Raw genomic sequence first — 15,339 nt, 5'->3', positions numbered from 1 at the left:
TTCCCAGCTTCTGGCAATCAGGTCATCTACTTTCATAGTATTACAATTACTATTGTACCCTGCCTATTTCAGTAATTTATTTGAGAAATTCTGGAGCATAGGAAACCATTCAAAAGTCTCTCAGCCATAGATTGAGCTAAATAACATGTTAGAATACACTTCACAAATGCTTAATGCACACCATACAAAATCTACAGCTGGTTGGAGGATTCATTCCCTGCCGTGGAAGTTAAGTAGTGTTCTAAACCAGAAAATGAATAATTGTGTGAAGAAGGTGAATTTCCTCAGCTTTCCCCTGCCATTAAATCAGCAGGTTATTCTGCTAACTTTACCAAATTGTTGGTTGCATTGTATGAGTGCAACTTGAACTTTATAACAGCCATTTATCAGTAATAGTAAACCAGGCACCATCAATGAATTTGTTGGCAGTGTATTAAGAATTTATTTAAAATCTGTAAAACAGCATAAACTCATAGGTCAGGTTTTCCAAAAAGGATATTAATACACAGTCAGATTTGGACCAAAAGACAAAAAAAGTTTTGTTTCCAATTAAAAACATACAAACTTTTGCTACAGGTACAAAATTATAAAAAGTTTATTTTTTTCCTTTTGATCTGGTGACGTACATATACAGAAGTGATGTATATTCCACCAGCTCCAATTGATGGAAACTATGGAAAATTATGAAAGTAAAAATGTCATGGTTAGGAAGAAATCAGGAAACAAGTTTTGTCTTTTATTTAACCAGATGTGAACACTTATTTTGTTCCTTTGTACTTTTTTTTGCCAACATTTAAATTAATGTCTTTCATGCTTCATATCACAATTGGAGAAAAAACAGCAGTTCTACCTCATGCATTAATTCTGACATTTCATCACATTGTGTCTCCTCGCTGTGCTTCATTCATTAGTTAGAAAGCTTGATATTTTTATTGACAGCATTTATGCAATGGTGTATTGGGTTAACATCATGATTGCTGTATTGAGAAAATGAAGTCTGGACCCCTAAATGTTCACATACCAATCGACTATATAAACTTGGAGATTCTCCAAGTGGCATGGAATTTAGTTTTGCATCTTGTTCTACTTGGATTTGCTTGCAGCATAGCTGTCAGATGAGCTCATTTGACCCAGAAATGCTACTGAACACCCGTTTCAGTAAAAAACACATCCATTTTCTATATTGTGCAAGGATGCAGAAGTCCTGGAACATCTATTCTCTGTGGTTTGCATGGGCTTCTGCACCTAAGAAGCCTTTATGCATTTTAAATGGATTTGTGCTTGAAGTTCCCATTCTGTTTCATGTTGACATCCAGCATTACTGATCAGAGGAATCCCAAACAAATGCTGTCAATAAAAATGAGAAACAGCTCATTTCCTTTAAAACAAAACAAAAAGACAGATAATCTTATTTTCAGGGATCAGTGAGGTCTTTTACATGTGAACATACCATTTTGTAATGTTTGATATATTACTTTAAGCTGCTGAAGGACTCACTGAGCTTGTAATCTCTCTTCCATCGATGAGCTGGCCAAAATGTTTTATTATTACTCTACAACAAGGTTAATGCTCTGCTTTGCTATTAAAAAAGACCCTGCAAAGGTGGCAAAGCCTGAGATTAGGCCTAACCGTTTCGCTTTATTAACTATCTGTTTTGGAATGCAGGATTCCAGTACTTTTCAGCATCTTACCTTCTCATGGGACCAGGTTGGCAAAGCAGAGCTGTATTCTGGTAAACACCCCTAGATCATAATCTCAGACCCAGTGCTTTGCATTTGTTGGTGGTGGATTAGCCTTGATTTTATCTCTTTAACCTAGTTTATTCAATAATCTCCATATTAAAGTAAGAAGGCAAAAAAACTGTATATCACATTTCTTCTTGCTCTAGAACATCTAAGAAACTAGGATATCCAGTGCTCTTTGCCATCTTTTTTAATTATACTTAAAAAAAACAAAACAAAACAAAACAAAAAAAAACCCACAACACCTACAGAACAACAACAGATTACCAGCCAAAAACCAATTACAGCACTACATTACAATGTTCTTATTTACAATATGATGGAATATTATGTATATAATAAATTACATTAATACTTTTCCTCTTAAATTCTGATATATGTAATCTCATGAATTTTTTTCCTTCAGTCCAATATAAGTATATTTGTCCTCTATAGCTCTCTTTAATTATATAGGCTATAATGGGAGACGACACTGGTTTCACCTGTCTTTTCTAAATTTAAGAAGCCAAATTGCACTACAAATTCTGGATAAATCACAGCTCTCTTCACTAACATTTACATTTTAAAGATATATATTATGCGCTTTTTATGTACCTTTTAAAATGAGAAATAACAAGGGATTGTCTGACAGGCCCACGTGCAAACTGACCAGGTTGTAGCAACACTTTTGTGTGAGCTTCTGTTGAAAAGATCTAATTAAAAGAAGCCAGTAGTGGCTGCATAGGCCTACAACAGTATGTGGCTCTGACAATGGTGTGTGGCACTGTAGAGCTGGAACCCACAGAGGTTCTTGGGGTAGGGGAAGGGAGAAGAGCATGGTCCTGAGGTGAAACTCCTCTCCCACCACTTTCTACAGCCGCACAAGTTTTCTAATCTGTTTTACTGAACATACTGGGGAAATCTGTAGAGGAAGGCTTACAAGGGGTAATGTTCTGGATCACACAGCGGTGTGATGGAAATTATAAGGGACCCTTGTCACTCTCCAAACCGTAGTCTTTTTCTTTCACAGTGGTAGAGACAATCCAAGTGTGTGGATTCAGGAGTCAATGCCTGAATTTTTTAATTTAAACAGAATTTAAGCTCTCAGGGGTCAAGATTTTTTTTTTTTTTAAACTCTGTAAATCAATTTACCTCTGTCTTGTGGAGTCTGCACCCAGGCAGGCAAACTGTAATAGGTAAGATTTATTCCAAGGCCTTGCTGTCCCTCATCTGGGATAAACTGTCCCAGGGGAGAAGAGGAAACTCCATGAGAGAACTTTTATGCTTGTCCAGCTGGCCAGGAGGCAGAGTTTCACACACAAGAAGCTGGAAGCTTGATCTCCCATGACCCCCAAAGATCTACACAGATCTCAAGGAAGCAAAGGGCATCCCAAATGGACTCCCTTGTCCCTGGTCTACCATCCTGGTCCTTCCTGGCCCATCAACAGCCCATCAACTTCGGCGAGAACCATGCTCCCATGGGCTTCCTGCTAAAGAAGGGGTTGGGGTTGTGGCAACATGAGTTAATTCAGCGAAAGACTGTTTTACTTTTAAATTGTATTCCCCAGAGCTTGTGTGAGGAGAAGCTGCAGGAGCCTAGGTAGGTCCCTAAGCCCCTGAAGGCCTGCAGAGCTGCAGCCCCAAGGAGGTGCTTGGGGGAAGTGGAAGGGAGAGGAATATGCGCCTGAGGTGAGACTGCTCTTCCCCCCACTTTCTACAGAGACAGGCTCCCCTCTGTGCACAGATATTGAGAAGAGGAACACAGAGCCTGCAGGGCTTTGTGGGTGGAAGGGCCTTGTGTTAGTGATCTGCAGTGGAGTGAATTACTTCCAGCCTGAACAGAGGAGTGAATTGCTTTCATTCCTCATGCAGTGCCGGTCTTAAAGGGACAAATTTTGCCCTCACATATACACATGAGGTTCCCACTGAAATCCATGGGAGCTCCGCATGTGTATTCAAATGCAGAACTAATCTCATAGTCTAAGTCTAGTTCTAATTATTTTTTCATTACCACTGTTAGACAAGCTACCAAAATGCATGCAGCTTAAGTCATTAAAATTTTCTTCATAAGGGCAACTTGGTCTAGTTTCAAATATAAGTCGTTAAAACACATACGCAACCAAAAATAGACTCACCCTCTACAGACTTAGTCCAATTAAAACTGACAATGTTAATACAGGATATATATTTCTAATTGCTCCATTCTGCAGTTTCTCTAGGTTGGAAGGGGACTGCAGTTTAAACTAGTCTGCATCACACTTTTACCAGTGCTGGAATGTGTAGAGAACAGCAATGGAGAGGTCCATGTGTTTCTGCACAAATTTGGAGCGTGCCCCTACCACATTTCATTAGCTCTTTGAAACCTGTATCAGTCTGTATTTTTCATTAATAAAAAGAAAAATCAACTTCAACTGCACCCTGAGGAGTGACACACAAGGAATGATACAGAAGCACTTATGAAAAACAAAAACAACATAGATATCAAAAGCAATTCCAAAACCCTTTCAGAATTCACTTTAAACAGCTGGCAGGGGTTGTGGATTGGAAGGATTTAAATTCATGTGAATTTTACTTCACAGATATTCGGAGTAAAGATAAAAGTTCAGTCCTTATGTCCTATACAATCAGTGCTCTTGTTTTTAATAAAAAAAGTAAAAGTGGAGTGCTTTCTTGTATCAAAATTGTCACAGGATGTTACGTAGTATAAAAATCCATATACAACTTAAAACACACCATTCCCATGTGCTGCTCGGTAAAGCTGTACTCAAAGCCAAGGCTACTGTTACAACTTCTACGTTAGCAGAAGACAACTTTACAATGAGCACACTCAAGAGGAAATTCAGGGTCCTGTAGCATTCTAGCTGAGGTAGGCTTAAAACAGACCCACTGAATTAAAAAATCCTGCACAGGGTCAGATGGTATTTAAAAACAGACAAAGAAAACACAGTTGATCTCTGCTAAACTTTTAACAAACTGAAATTAATACAAAACAGTTATTTCCATGTCTTAAAATGCACTAATAGAACATATCACGGTCTTGGAGGAAAGCATATCTGCTTTTTCACTTAACAGTTCGAGGAGTTTTTTTTCTGTTATGCTTTCTAGTTCAGTTGTGATATAAAAGAAGCTACATTTCTGTTCTGTAAGGGGAGGCTGGGTAAAATGAATGGGTGGATATAAGCATCCTGCACAGATGGTTATAGATTGCTTTTGACTTACTACTTCATTCTGGGTTGCTCTAATACCCCATTTTTCATCCTTCCCCAATGGCTGTTCATTATGATGGCATCTTTCCTGTAACCAGAAGTGCAAGACCCTCTGTCACAGTGGAATCTGCCATCACTTGGTATTACCTGTAGTGGGGAATGCACTTAAGCTGGAGATCATATGTGCGCCTGCAGCAATGTGCCTGATTTCCAGCATCCCATCCATGAAGAGCTCCTTGGATAGACCTGTGCCTACAGTTTTACACAAGGCAGTGAGCTGGAATTTTGGTTTAAAAATTGTTTTTCAGGTATACTCACCACACAACATATTAAAATCTGTGTGCCATATATATATAAAGGGCATCGGTGTACACGTGTATGTGTACAGATGTGTGTGTGTAGGAAGCATGATTCAAAAGGAAATAGTATAACAATAGTATGCAGCAGGCTATGGTGTTTCTGTTTATTAGCACCACATTTAGGCTGGATCATGAGGGCAGAGTTCTAGGTGCAGTGTCATGATGCAATCTGTTGGGGCTTGCTACTATAAATTAGCTCAGTTAACCACTCTTCCCTCAGAAAAATACACACATGCACACATTATTTTGTTGAGAGAGAGAAAGAAATTGAGAATCAAAATATTTACTGCTGACTGCATGCTGGCAAAGGTGCTGTCTAGTATTGCCATGGATTGAAACCATCAGTGGCCAATCAGTCACTTACTTTTGTGGATGCCATTGGACAAGGCTTCTCATTTTCATATGTTTCAGGTGATCACACAATTCCTGAGTTGCAGGATAAAGTCAAAACCTACAAGATTTTTAGGCCCCCAGTTCAGCAAAGCATTTGAGCACGTGCTTAAGTGCTTTGCTGGATCAGGGCTTTAATTAGTTCATCCCAGCTGAGTAGAAAATTAAGACCTTTGATCCCAAGAGATGTTGCCTATCCACAGCTCCCAGGGAAGTCTATGGGCACTGCAGGTGCTCAGCACCTATCAGGATCAAGGCTATAAAGTATCACTCCTCTTCCCAACACAGTCTATTTTGTGTATACCATTTTTAAAGAAACATCTGTGATCACTTCTCTGGACTCTCCTCTGCTCCCTTTTCAGAAGACGATTGTTGCTGGTAACTCAAATGAGTTCTCCCGTTTGTGAGACCAAAAGCCACTGCAGTCACACTGAAATGAGAAGTACTAAGGTTTATTGGAGCAGTTTTAACCCCCACTAGGTATATACCCTAGTGCTAACTAAAATGAGCACTAATTTTATATAAAAGTACATAGGGCCTAATCTTGTTGCCATTGAAGTCAGTGGGAGCATAATTAATAAATGCATTTAAGGCCAGAAGGGACTTTCTGCATAACACAGGGCAATGAACCTCCCCCAGTAATTTCCGCTTCAAGCCCATAACTTCTGTTTGAACTATAGCATAGCTATTAAAAGATAACCGTCTTGATTTAAAGAACTCAAGTGATGGAGAATCCATCACCTCCCTAGATAAATTGTTCCGATGATTAATTGCCCTCACTGTTAATCATCTATTCACAATAATCATGTGAAGCGCAGATCCAATTATGAAAGGGAAAATGTGCTCATTTTAGCTGTCACTATGTGTCCATAGTGTGCTGTATATATGTGCTTTTGTACTAAAATGCAGGAATGCACACCCATTGTAATAAAAAAAAAACATTCTATAAGCATTCTTGTTACCAGTGTGAAATTAAAAATGGATGTGGATTAATATTAATTATCAGATCACACAGTGCTAGTTAGCAAAGTTCTGCGTAAGTGTTAGTCTAATTTAGGGATGACACTGCTTTTCTACTGACAGCGAATAATGACAAATTGTATTTAGAAAGGTTACAAAATCCAGCATAGGGTTAGGCAGCAGGAGCTCAGTTAGTTACTGGGCAGCTTTGGCTGTCTTACACTCTGTGGCACCTCCAGTCCTGTGTGCAGAGTCACCTATGCAGAAAAGAAATAATTGCTTAGTTAAAATACAAATTGGGACATCTTTAGTACAAAGGGTTTGTGAAGGCCAAGAATACATGGTTAATGGTGAAAAGCTAATGTCACCAGAGGAGGCCCAACGTACAAACGATTCTTCCCCTGAGGCCAGGTCTACACTACAAACTTACATTGGTATAGCTACGTTGCTCAGGGGTGTGAACAACCCACACCCCTGAGTGGCGCAGTTATACCGACCTAACCCCCGAAGTAGACAGAGCGTCTCCCACCGACATAGCTACTGCCTCTCGCAGACGTGGATTAACTACGCTGACAGGAGAAGCTCTCCCGTCGGCATAGTAGCGTGGTATCTTCACTAAAGTGATACAGTAGCGCAGCTGCACTGGTGGGGCACTGCAGCTTTTTAAGTGTAGACCTACCCTGAGTCTAGCTGCCAGGTGTTTGTGACTCTTTCCAAGGCTAGCAACCATTTATCAGCCACCGCTGAGCCAGCTGCTTCTTGTCACCAGGAAGGGTGACCCCAGATGGAATGGGTGCCCAAGGGGTTATGAGGCAGGTGGAAAGAGGACTGGGGAGAGGGTCTTCTGAAGCATACAAAGCAGAGTCTGGTAGACCTTTCCCTGCTACCCTGTCAGTGTAGGACAGAGGAGGTTTTACAGCTCTCACCATAGCCCGACACCACCGTCATCTACCAGGGTTCTTACAATGGCACCCATCACTGTAGGATCTGAGCACCTCCCAGGAGCTCTCTCAAGCTTAAACTCACAAAAGGGTTCTCCCCCGCCCCCTCATCTGCATCTAGTTCCATGGGCAGGGCAGAGTGAATGGAGGGCATGTTGTGACAGCAGTGGTGTAGCAGACTGGCTGGGGCACCTGGGTAATGGGAGGAATTGGACTGCAGCACTATAACTACCAGAAAGGCCCTAACTAACAAGCCATGTAACTTCAATGTCACTTTCCTAGTACCGTGTGTCTGTCTGATCTATTTAGATTGTATGATCTGTGGGGGAAGAACTATGGGTCAGATTTTTAAAGGAATTTAGGTGCCTAAAGATACAGATAGGAGCCTAGTGGGATTTTCATGTCCTTCCTTCCTTCCTTCCTTCCTTCCTTCCTTCCTTCAGTGAACAGTATCTAGTATAAATGTAGCTGTAATTGGGCCTGGACTGTTTAGTAGGAGTTTATTGCTGTCACGCGACATCCTTGGAATGAAGGACTCTCTACCCTTGGAGAAAAAGAGGAATCAGCTGGGGTTAAACCAGCATGCAGGCAACCCAAGTCAGAGGGAAGAGACTTATGAGGTCCGGCAGTCTCTCTACCCACGCAGGTACCACACTTGGTCATTGTGGATTCAGGTTGGCGTAACATGAACCCTCCAGTCTTTCAGGTGCTGGGGCACATGTAGGATCTGATTCTCCGTTACATTAAAGCCCCATTCTAGCAGTACAAAGGAGCGTTAACCTGGGTTAGCATAAATTACATTTACACCATCAACCTCAGAGAATATATTAGTGTTTGCAAATGTCATGAATTAAAGAGTGCGAATGAAATGCTTACTAGGTCTTCTCTTTCAAACTAGACATTCTTTGATCTACATTTTCTTAGCTTTATTTACCACCAGGCGTGTGTGTGTGTGTACCTATTTATTATTTCTAAAGCATCATTTCCCTATATCTGAGATGTGATACAAAAAAGTTAAATCCGACTATTTTCTTTTAAAAAGTGGCACTAGCCCAGATACAATCAGCAAACAAAACTAGGCAAAGTGAAAAAAAAATCCATATTTACACCTAACAGCTGCATCTCGATCTCTTCTCTCTGGCAGTCATGCAATAACTTTTAACAGGCAGTAGGATTTCTCCTTTGGTTGACATGCTGAATGAGTTAGACTGAACTGAAAAGGATTTACCTGTACATTTCGGTTGAGGCTTAATGCAGGCATGAAGACACCCTCCACATTTTCAAATGCTGGAGGTCCTTGCTGCTGCCCATTTATGTAAAAGGTCAGGCTGTGCTTGTTTAGGTCCAGGAGAACGCCCACAGTGGCACCTTTAGAAACACCCCCTTCTGTCCTAAGAAACAAAGTGACCGTATTGTCCATCTTAGAGGAGGCAGATTGTTACATTCCAGCCTCCCTCTATTTCAGCCAATCTTACTGAAGTGAAAGGAAAGTGGAGCAGCATGGTAAAATTAGTATTAGTTGGAGGACATCTGCTAAAGGCCTTTTCTCCGTGCGTAGTTCCCATTTTCCACTAAATGCAGGCAGCCCTGAGAAATGAGGCCCCTTAAGGTCATATCCACCCAGTGGGTACATTTTGGCAGAGCTGAAAAAGCTCAAAGGGCTTGACAGAGAAAGGGGGAGTTAAACTAACAGGATACAGCAGAGACGTTGAGGATGGAAAAGTTATTGTTTGAAACCAGTACTCTTCAGACCTCACATTCTGGAGGGAATATGTTCATATTAATAAAGAACTGATCCTAAGGGCTTTCACTGAAATCCACAGGATTGTTCACATAAGTAAAGGCTGCAGGAACTGACCTAAATGTTAATGTGCATTTGAGGTCTCAGACAGGGCGGCACATTGAACTCTTTATAAGATAGATTGTAAGAACAGACAGTACTTTATAACTGTTGAAATCCCTTTTTGCCTGAACCAAATACACAACATTAATTCTATTTTAATTTGGTTATCACAGCTAGCAATTGGGATCTACTCTGCTCTAGTCAGAGGTGCCGACTTTCTGCTTTCCTCAGGGGTGCTTGACCTCCACTCTGCTCCAGGCCCCACCCCCACTCCATTCCTTCCCCCAAAGGCCCACCCACCTGTTCCCGCCCCTGCACCGCCCCCTCCCCTGAGTGTGCTCCACACTCGCTCCTTCCCCTACCCTCGGGGGCCTCCTGCACACCACTGAACAGCTGATCACCGGTCGGTGGGAGGCACTGGGGGGAAGGGGAAGGAGTGGCTCAGCGGTACCGCTGGTGGGTGCTGAGCACCCACTATTTTTTCCCCATAGGTGCTCCAACCATGGAGCACCCATGGAGTTGGTGCCTGTGGCTCTAGTTGCAGGCCAGGACTAAAAATTATGTCCAAAAATAGCAGACAATTTAGGCTGCCCTCAGCTGTGGGGGAATGGGCTCAGTTTACTATGAAGTGCATAGATCAGGGGACCTGAGAGTTCGGCACCCAGAAATGGCTTTGTGACATTATTTGTGATGTGGTACAGAAGTGAAAAAGCAATGTTTGTTTTTATTGATTAACAGCACTTGGATAAGGTTTTCAAAAATGATTAGTGATTTTGGAGTGTCTCAATTTTTGGGTGTCCTACTGAAGATACCTTAAAGAGGCCTGATTTGCCAGAGGGCATGGTACCAATGGAGGGGTAGCAGGAGCTGGTTCAAGGTGGAAGTAGAAGCTGATTAGGGGTATGCTCCCTCACTGCACTAAGCTGGTGGCTAGAAGTGGGAGCCAGTTCAGGGACTGAGAGTGTTGAGTTATTGGGCTAGGAGCTGTTTCAAGTGTTGGGGGTTTGGTGGTGGGGTGATAATCATTTGTGTCAGGAGCAGCTATTGAGAGCTACTGTAGCACAAGAGTCCTACCATGATGACAGATTCAGCCAACTCTTATACGCAAGAATAATCTGACATTCATGCACTTGTCCTTTAAGGACTAGGCTAGCCCAATATCATACTACTTTAAAGAGCATGGAGCTAGAAAACCACTAGATATGTGGATTGGCCCTAGGCGCTGAAGCTTTTAATGTCACTGGAATTCTGCAAGGGAATTATAGCCTGACGTGTATAGATTCAGTGTTTATAATATTTTTTTAAATGTACAGCAGAAGAGAAAACAACCCCCCCACAATTCACAGAATGTCTAGTGATCAAAAATAACATGCATGCCAATCTGAAAAGTATGATTAGGGCCAAATATGTGGAGCAAGAGATTTGATATTATTGGTAATGGCTGTTTTAGTTTTGTCCACCAGGTGGCACAAGATAGTTTTCTTTAGATTAGACCAGTGGTTTAAAACCTTCTTTCATTTGAGGATCCCTACAAAATTTCAACTGGAGGTGCTGAACCCTTTGGAAATCTTAAATATAGTCTGTGGACCCCCAGCGGTTCCACGGACCACAGGTTGAAAAGCACTGTTCTATGGCAGACAACCTTTCGTGGACTCCCTTAGACACAGTGTGTGGACCTCCAGGAGTTCTCAGACCACAGATTGAAAAACCACATGATTAGACCATTGCGTGACTAAGCCCAGCTCCCCGTGAACTCAAAGGGAGTTTTCCTACTGACTTCATTGGAAATAGGATTGGGCTGATAATGAGAACATGGCACATTCTTTCCCTAATGAAATCTCTTCAGACAATACCAGTATTCCACTCAAAACTCAAGAATTAGTCCCCCCACCTAATCATGAGATCAGTTAAAAAAAAAAAAAACACAAAATAATAACTATGTGATTCTTTTTTTTTTTGCCTCCCAGTGTAATAGTCACTCGGGATCATGTTTTCAAGATTTGCTCTAGAACCAGGAGGGCTAGAAACCTACATTTTTTTTTAAATGCAAGATGAGATTTTCATAACCTAATTACATGAATCCAGAGTCTTTAAAAAAAAAAAAAAAAAAACACACAGCAAATATTGCAAGACTCATGATAAAAATGGCAAGAACTGGTAACACTGAGATAACAGAGATATTTTTCTGATGGATCATATTTTTTCCCCTCTTAGTACCTGCTTTGATTACAAATTTTGTCCAGCTTTACATCCTGCAGCATGCGGCTGAGTTTTTAAATATACTTTATGTCATCTTTTAAAATGTCACTTAGCAGAAACATTGATCCTCTCCAAGAGCAGAAATTTAAGCTTCACCCTTTTTGATGGTATTATGCTCCTACCTATATAAGAAGTTAATTGATTCTCTGAGGCTAATGAATTGTGTGGTAAACCACTGGTTCTCAACCAGGGGTCTGGGGCCCTCTGGGGCGGCCGCAAGCAGGTTTCAGGTGGGTGCCAACAAGGGCCAGCATTAGACTTGCTGGGACCCAGGCCAGAAAGCCAAAGCCCCACCGCATGGGGCTGAAGCCTGAGGTCCTGTGCCCTGCTACCCTGGGCTGAAGCCAGAGCAACTTAGCTTCACAGGGCCACCTATGGCACGGGACCCTGGGCAGTTGCCCTGCTTGCTACCCACTAATGCTGGTCCTGGCTTTTATATGCAGAAAAACAGCTGTTGGGGCACTGGTGGGCTGTGGTGTTTTTATAGCATGCTGTGGCAATCTCAGAAAGAAAAAGGCTGAGAACCCTTGTGCTAAACAATGAGACAGAGCCATAGGTCCCTGCACCTCCACAGACTGAGGGTATGAAAGCCCAGAAAAGCCCTGCTTGCAGGCTGGAAATGAGGAGTGCTGCCTCTGCAGTAGTGTTCCCCCAGCCCATAACTGAACAGAAACCCCTCCCTGAGATCATGATCTACCATATGGAAAGGGGCAGAGTGGGAGGTATTCCCACTATCCAGCATCATCATCCTCCCACCAAACCCACAGGTCTTGAGCAGGTAAGTTACTAATATTCTGTCAGCATTAACCACTTCCCCGCTGCAATTTGGAACAATTTCTGCAATTTATTAGAGGGGCAAAGGCAGAGAGGGGATTCTCTAACATCATGGCTGAGGGCTGCAGGGGAGAGGGAGCCACTACAAAGGCAAAGGGTCTCAGTGCAGATCGCCCTGCATTTCTGATGGTTCCCACAAAAGCTACACACCTCTTGGTGATCCATTGCTTTTGAGACCAATCTCCCCGTCACTCTAATGATGGAGAATGGTGGGAAAGTGAAAGTTGCATGGACAAACTTTACCATGGCATTTCCTGACTTCTGAGTGCTTTATTTTGCAGCTTTAACATTTAGTTTTTTTCTGATTGAATGCTTTGGATATAACTTAGAAACCAATTGGCTGAACAGACTCTGAACTCATGTAATTATGGCCTTAAATAATACACACCACAGAACTACCATGCCTTTTCATTAATCAGATCACCAGGCCACATCCAAAATGTTTCTTGTTATGCAGCAGCCACATACAAAACACAGTTACATAGGTTCTCCCGTCGGCATAGTTAATCCACCTCCTCAAGAGGTGGTAGCTAGTTCAACAACACCGGGGGTTAGGTCGTCTTAAGTCCATCGCTGAGTGGTGTGGCTTTTTCACATCCCTGAGTGACATAGCTGGGTTGATCTAATTTTTGAGACCAGCTGATAGTTCTAGTGTAATTCCTTTTTATAATTCCATACTTGTTTTAATTATTATATATGAGATAATGCAGGTTACATTTTATGTGAAGCCACTTAGTGTCTTAACAATCTGCATGACCACTTAACGGAAACAGCAGCAATTTGTTACAATACTTTAGGCAGCTAAATAAATATTTACTGAATGAGAATCTTTCTTTGTAGAGATATCCACCAATTTTTCAGCATTTCCATTTAGGTCCCAATTCTGCCACCCTTACTCACATTGACTCTGGTCCTGTTGGATTATTTAGTCATATGTGTAAAATTAAGTATGTGTATGAGTGTTTGCAGATTTAGGACCACTGAGTAGTACCTTACTCCATGAGAAATCCCAGAAGGCACTACTACTTGTGAGTAAAGATGGAGGAATCTGGCCCTCCATGAATAATGCTGTTGTCTCTCAGTGGAGCCTGCCACTTTAGAATATTTCCCAGCAGGGGAATGGCCAAATTGATGATGCAAAATAGGTCTGAAACAATTGGCTATATCATTAGAAAATGGCAGAAAGTTTCAAAGTTCCTGTAACACAGGTCCTAACATTTTAAAAACACCTTTTAGTTAATGTAAAAATTGGTTTAACAATTAAGTTGGTATTTGTCTTCTAAACCTACCCTACAATAATTTGAATACTTTCTGATTTTTCACTGCAAGGCTGATTCTTTTCACTCCTACTTTGCTTCTTCAACAGCCTGATAAAAGCCCATTGAAATCAATTAAGAGACGCCTACCGATTTCTGTCCCAAGTTCTCAAGATGGGGCTTTTCCCATCTGATGGTTAATTATTCATTTTGAAGGTGCTTCAGACACAAACTCTTCTTAGTGATTTTTTTTCTTCTCTGCGATTTGTTGCAGTGGTTGGAAGTTTATATACATTGCAATGTATGCATTCCTTTACTTGGGAACCTTGCCAGGGAACAGCTCCATTGCAATGAACTCCAGTGGCTCTAGCCAATGGACACATGGCACACCTGGTGTGTCTGTGCACCTATTCCCAGTAGTTAACAAATGTGAATTGATATTTGCTAGCCTAAGTTTATTGTACCTCTTTTTCTGTGCTTCTTTTGCTTCATGAAAGACTGATTCCCTGCTCTGCTGCGGCTACTAAAATTAATCAGCCATCTTCTGTTGGTTTTTAAAAAAAAAAATGTTTTAGGGCACAGTTATGCAAGATGCTGACTCAATGAGAGCTGAGGGTGCTGCCACCTTGCAAAACGAATTTAGCAATTTCCATGATTAGGACTTTTGACCATGTTTATTTTCAGACTCACTCATTTATCTAACAGCCTAATACATTCCTATAAAATACGTGAAAGCTGAAACAATTGGTCTCTAGATATCTATAATTATAATGGCCCCCATTACCATAGCATCTGTAACCCTCACAGACTTTAATATCTTTATTAAATATATGATAGCTCAGTGGTATATTTCTATTTCCACTGGGGAGTGACAGTTAAGCAGATTCTACTGTTTTTAAAAGACTATTGAAACTAGTGGGTTAACAAAATGACCTACTTGACTGCCGTGGTTAAAAATATAACGCCTAGCACTAATACCATTAAAGTGCATGTATGTTAAAAAAATGTGCACTCCACAATTATGCTCCACTCTAGTGAACACTCCATGACTCTGTCCCTTTTTAAGATATTCCTGTAACAGCTGGCAATTCTCCATCCATGGAAGCTGTTTTTTAATCCCGTTTAGGCAGAGTGATCAGAAAGCCAAAATGTGTCCATTGTTTGCTGTCCATGGAAAAAAAGCTTTTGCTAAGCTCTTGAGTGGCCAAGCAATACAGAGTGCTTGCCTATAACAACACTCCAAGGATTGAATCCATAAAATAGGTTTCTAGGACAGTGGCACATAGACTATTTGCCAGCATTTTTTCAGAAAGCATCAGCTATTTCATGGACCACTAATTTTTTTACTGCTTAAAATTACTTCTGCACTAAATCCAATCAAGGCACTAAAGGGGCAGAGACAAATATCTTTTCATATAATTTATCACATTTTGTTATTTTATTCTATGTTGGTTTAGGGCCTGAGCCAAAACCCACTGAAGTCAATGGAAAAATTTCCATTGACTTCAGTAGACTTTGGCTCAGCCCTTAAATTCTTTTGCCAATCTATAATGGCCCAGAAGCCAAGATG

At 41.3% G+C, this 15,339-nt stretch overlaps 1 protein-coding gene across 3 annotated transcripts in view; it reads right to left on the bottom strand.

Annotated features, from left to right (window-relative positions):
• Positions 1–414: 414 nt before the first annotated feature.
• TRIM67 (tripartite motif containing 67) overlaps positions 415–15,339 on the bottom strand; it is a 51,032-nt gene continuing 36,107 nt past the window's right edge. For 2 of the 3 annotated variants that reach the window (XM_054022204.1, XM_054022205.1), the window contains exons 9-11: positions 8,806–8,968; positions 6,858–6,893; positions 415–6,106 (exon numbers count right to left, since the gene is read on the bottom strand). In XM_054022204.1, coding sequence (XP_053878179.1) covers positions 6,035–6,106; positions 6,858–6,893; positions 8,806–8,968 — 271 coding nt within the window. In that variant the 3' untranslated portion in view covers positions 415–6,034. Of the gene's footprint in view, positions 6,894–8,805; positions 8,969–15,339 lie in introns of all 3 variants that reach the window. The other variant, XM_054022206.1, reaches the window with a different exon arrangement.

This window comes from Malaclemys terrapin, chromosome 3 (assembly GCF_027887155.1).
Source record: "Malaclemys terrapin pileata isolate rMalTer1 chromosome 3, rMalTer1.hap1, whole genome shotgun sequence".
In the NCBI taxonomy this organism is placed as follows: Eukaryota; Metazoa; Chordata; order Testudines; family Emydidae; genus Malaclemys; species Malaclemys terrapin.
Note: the sequence above shows the minus strand (reverse complement) of the source record. Positions and strands in the feature narration are given on the sequence as shown.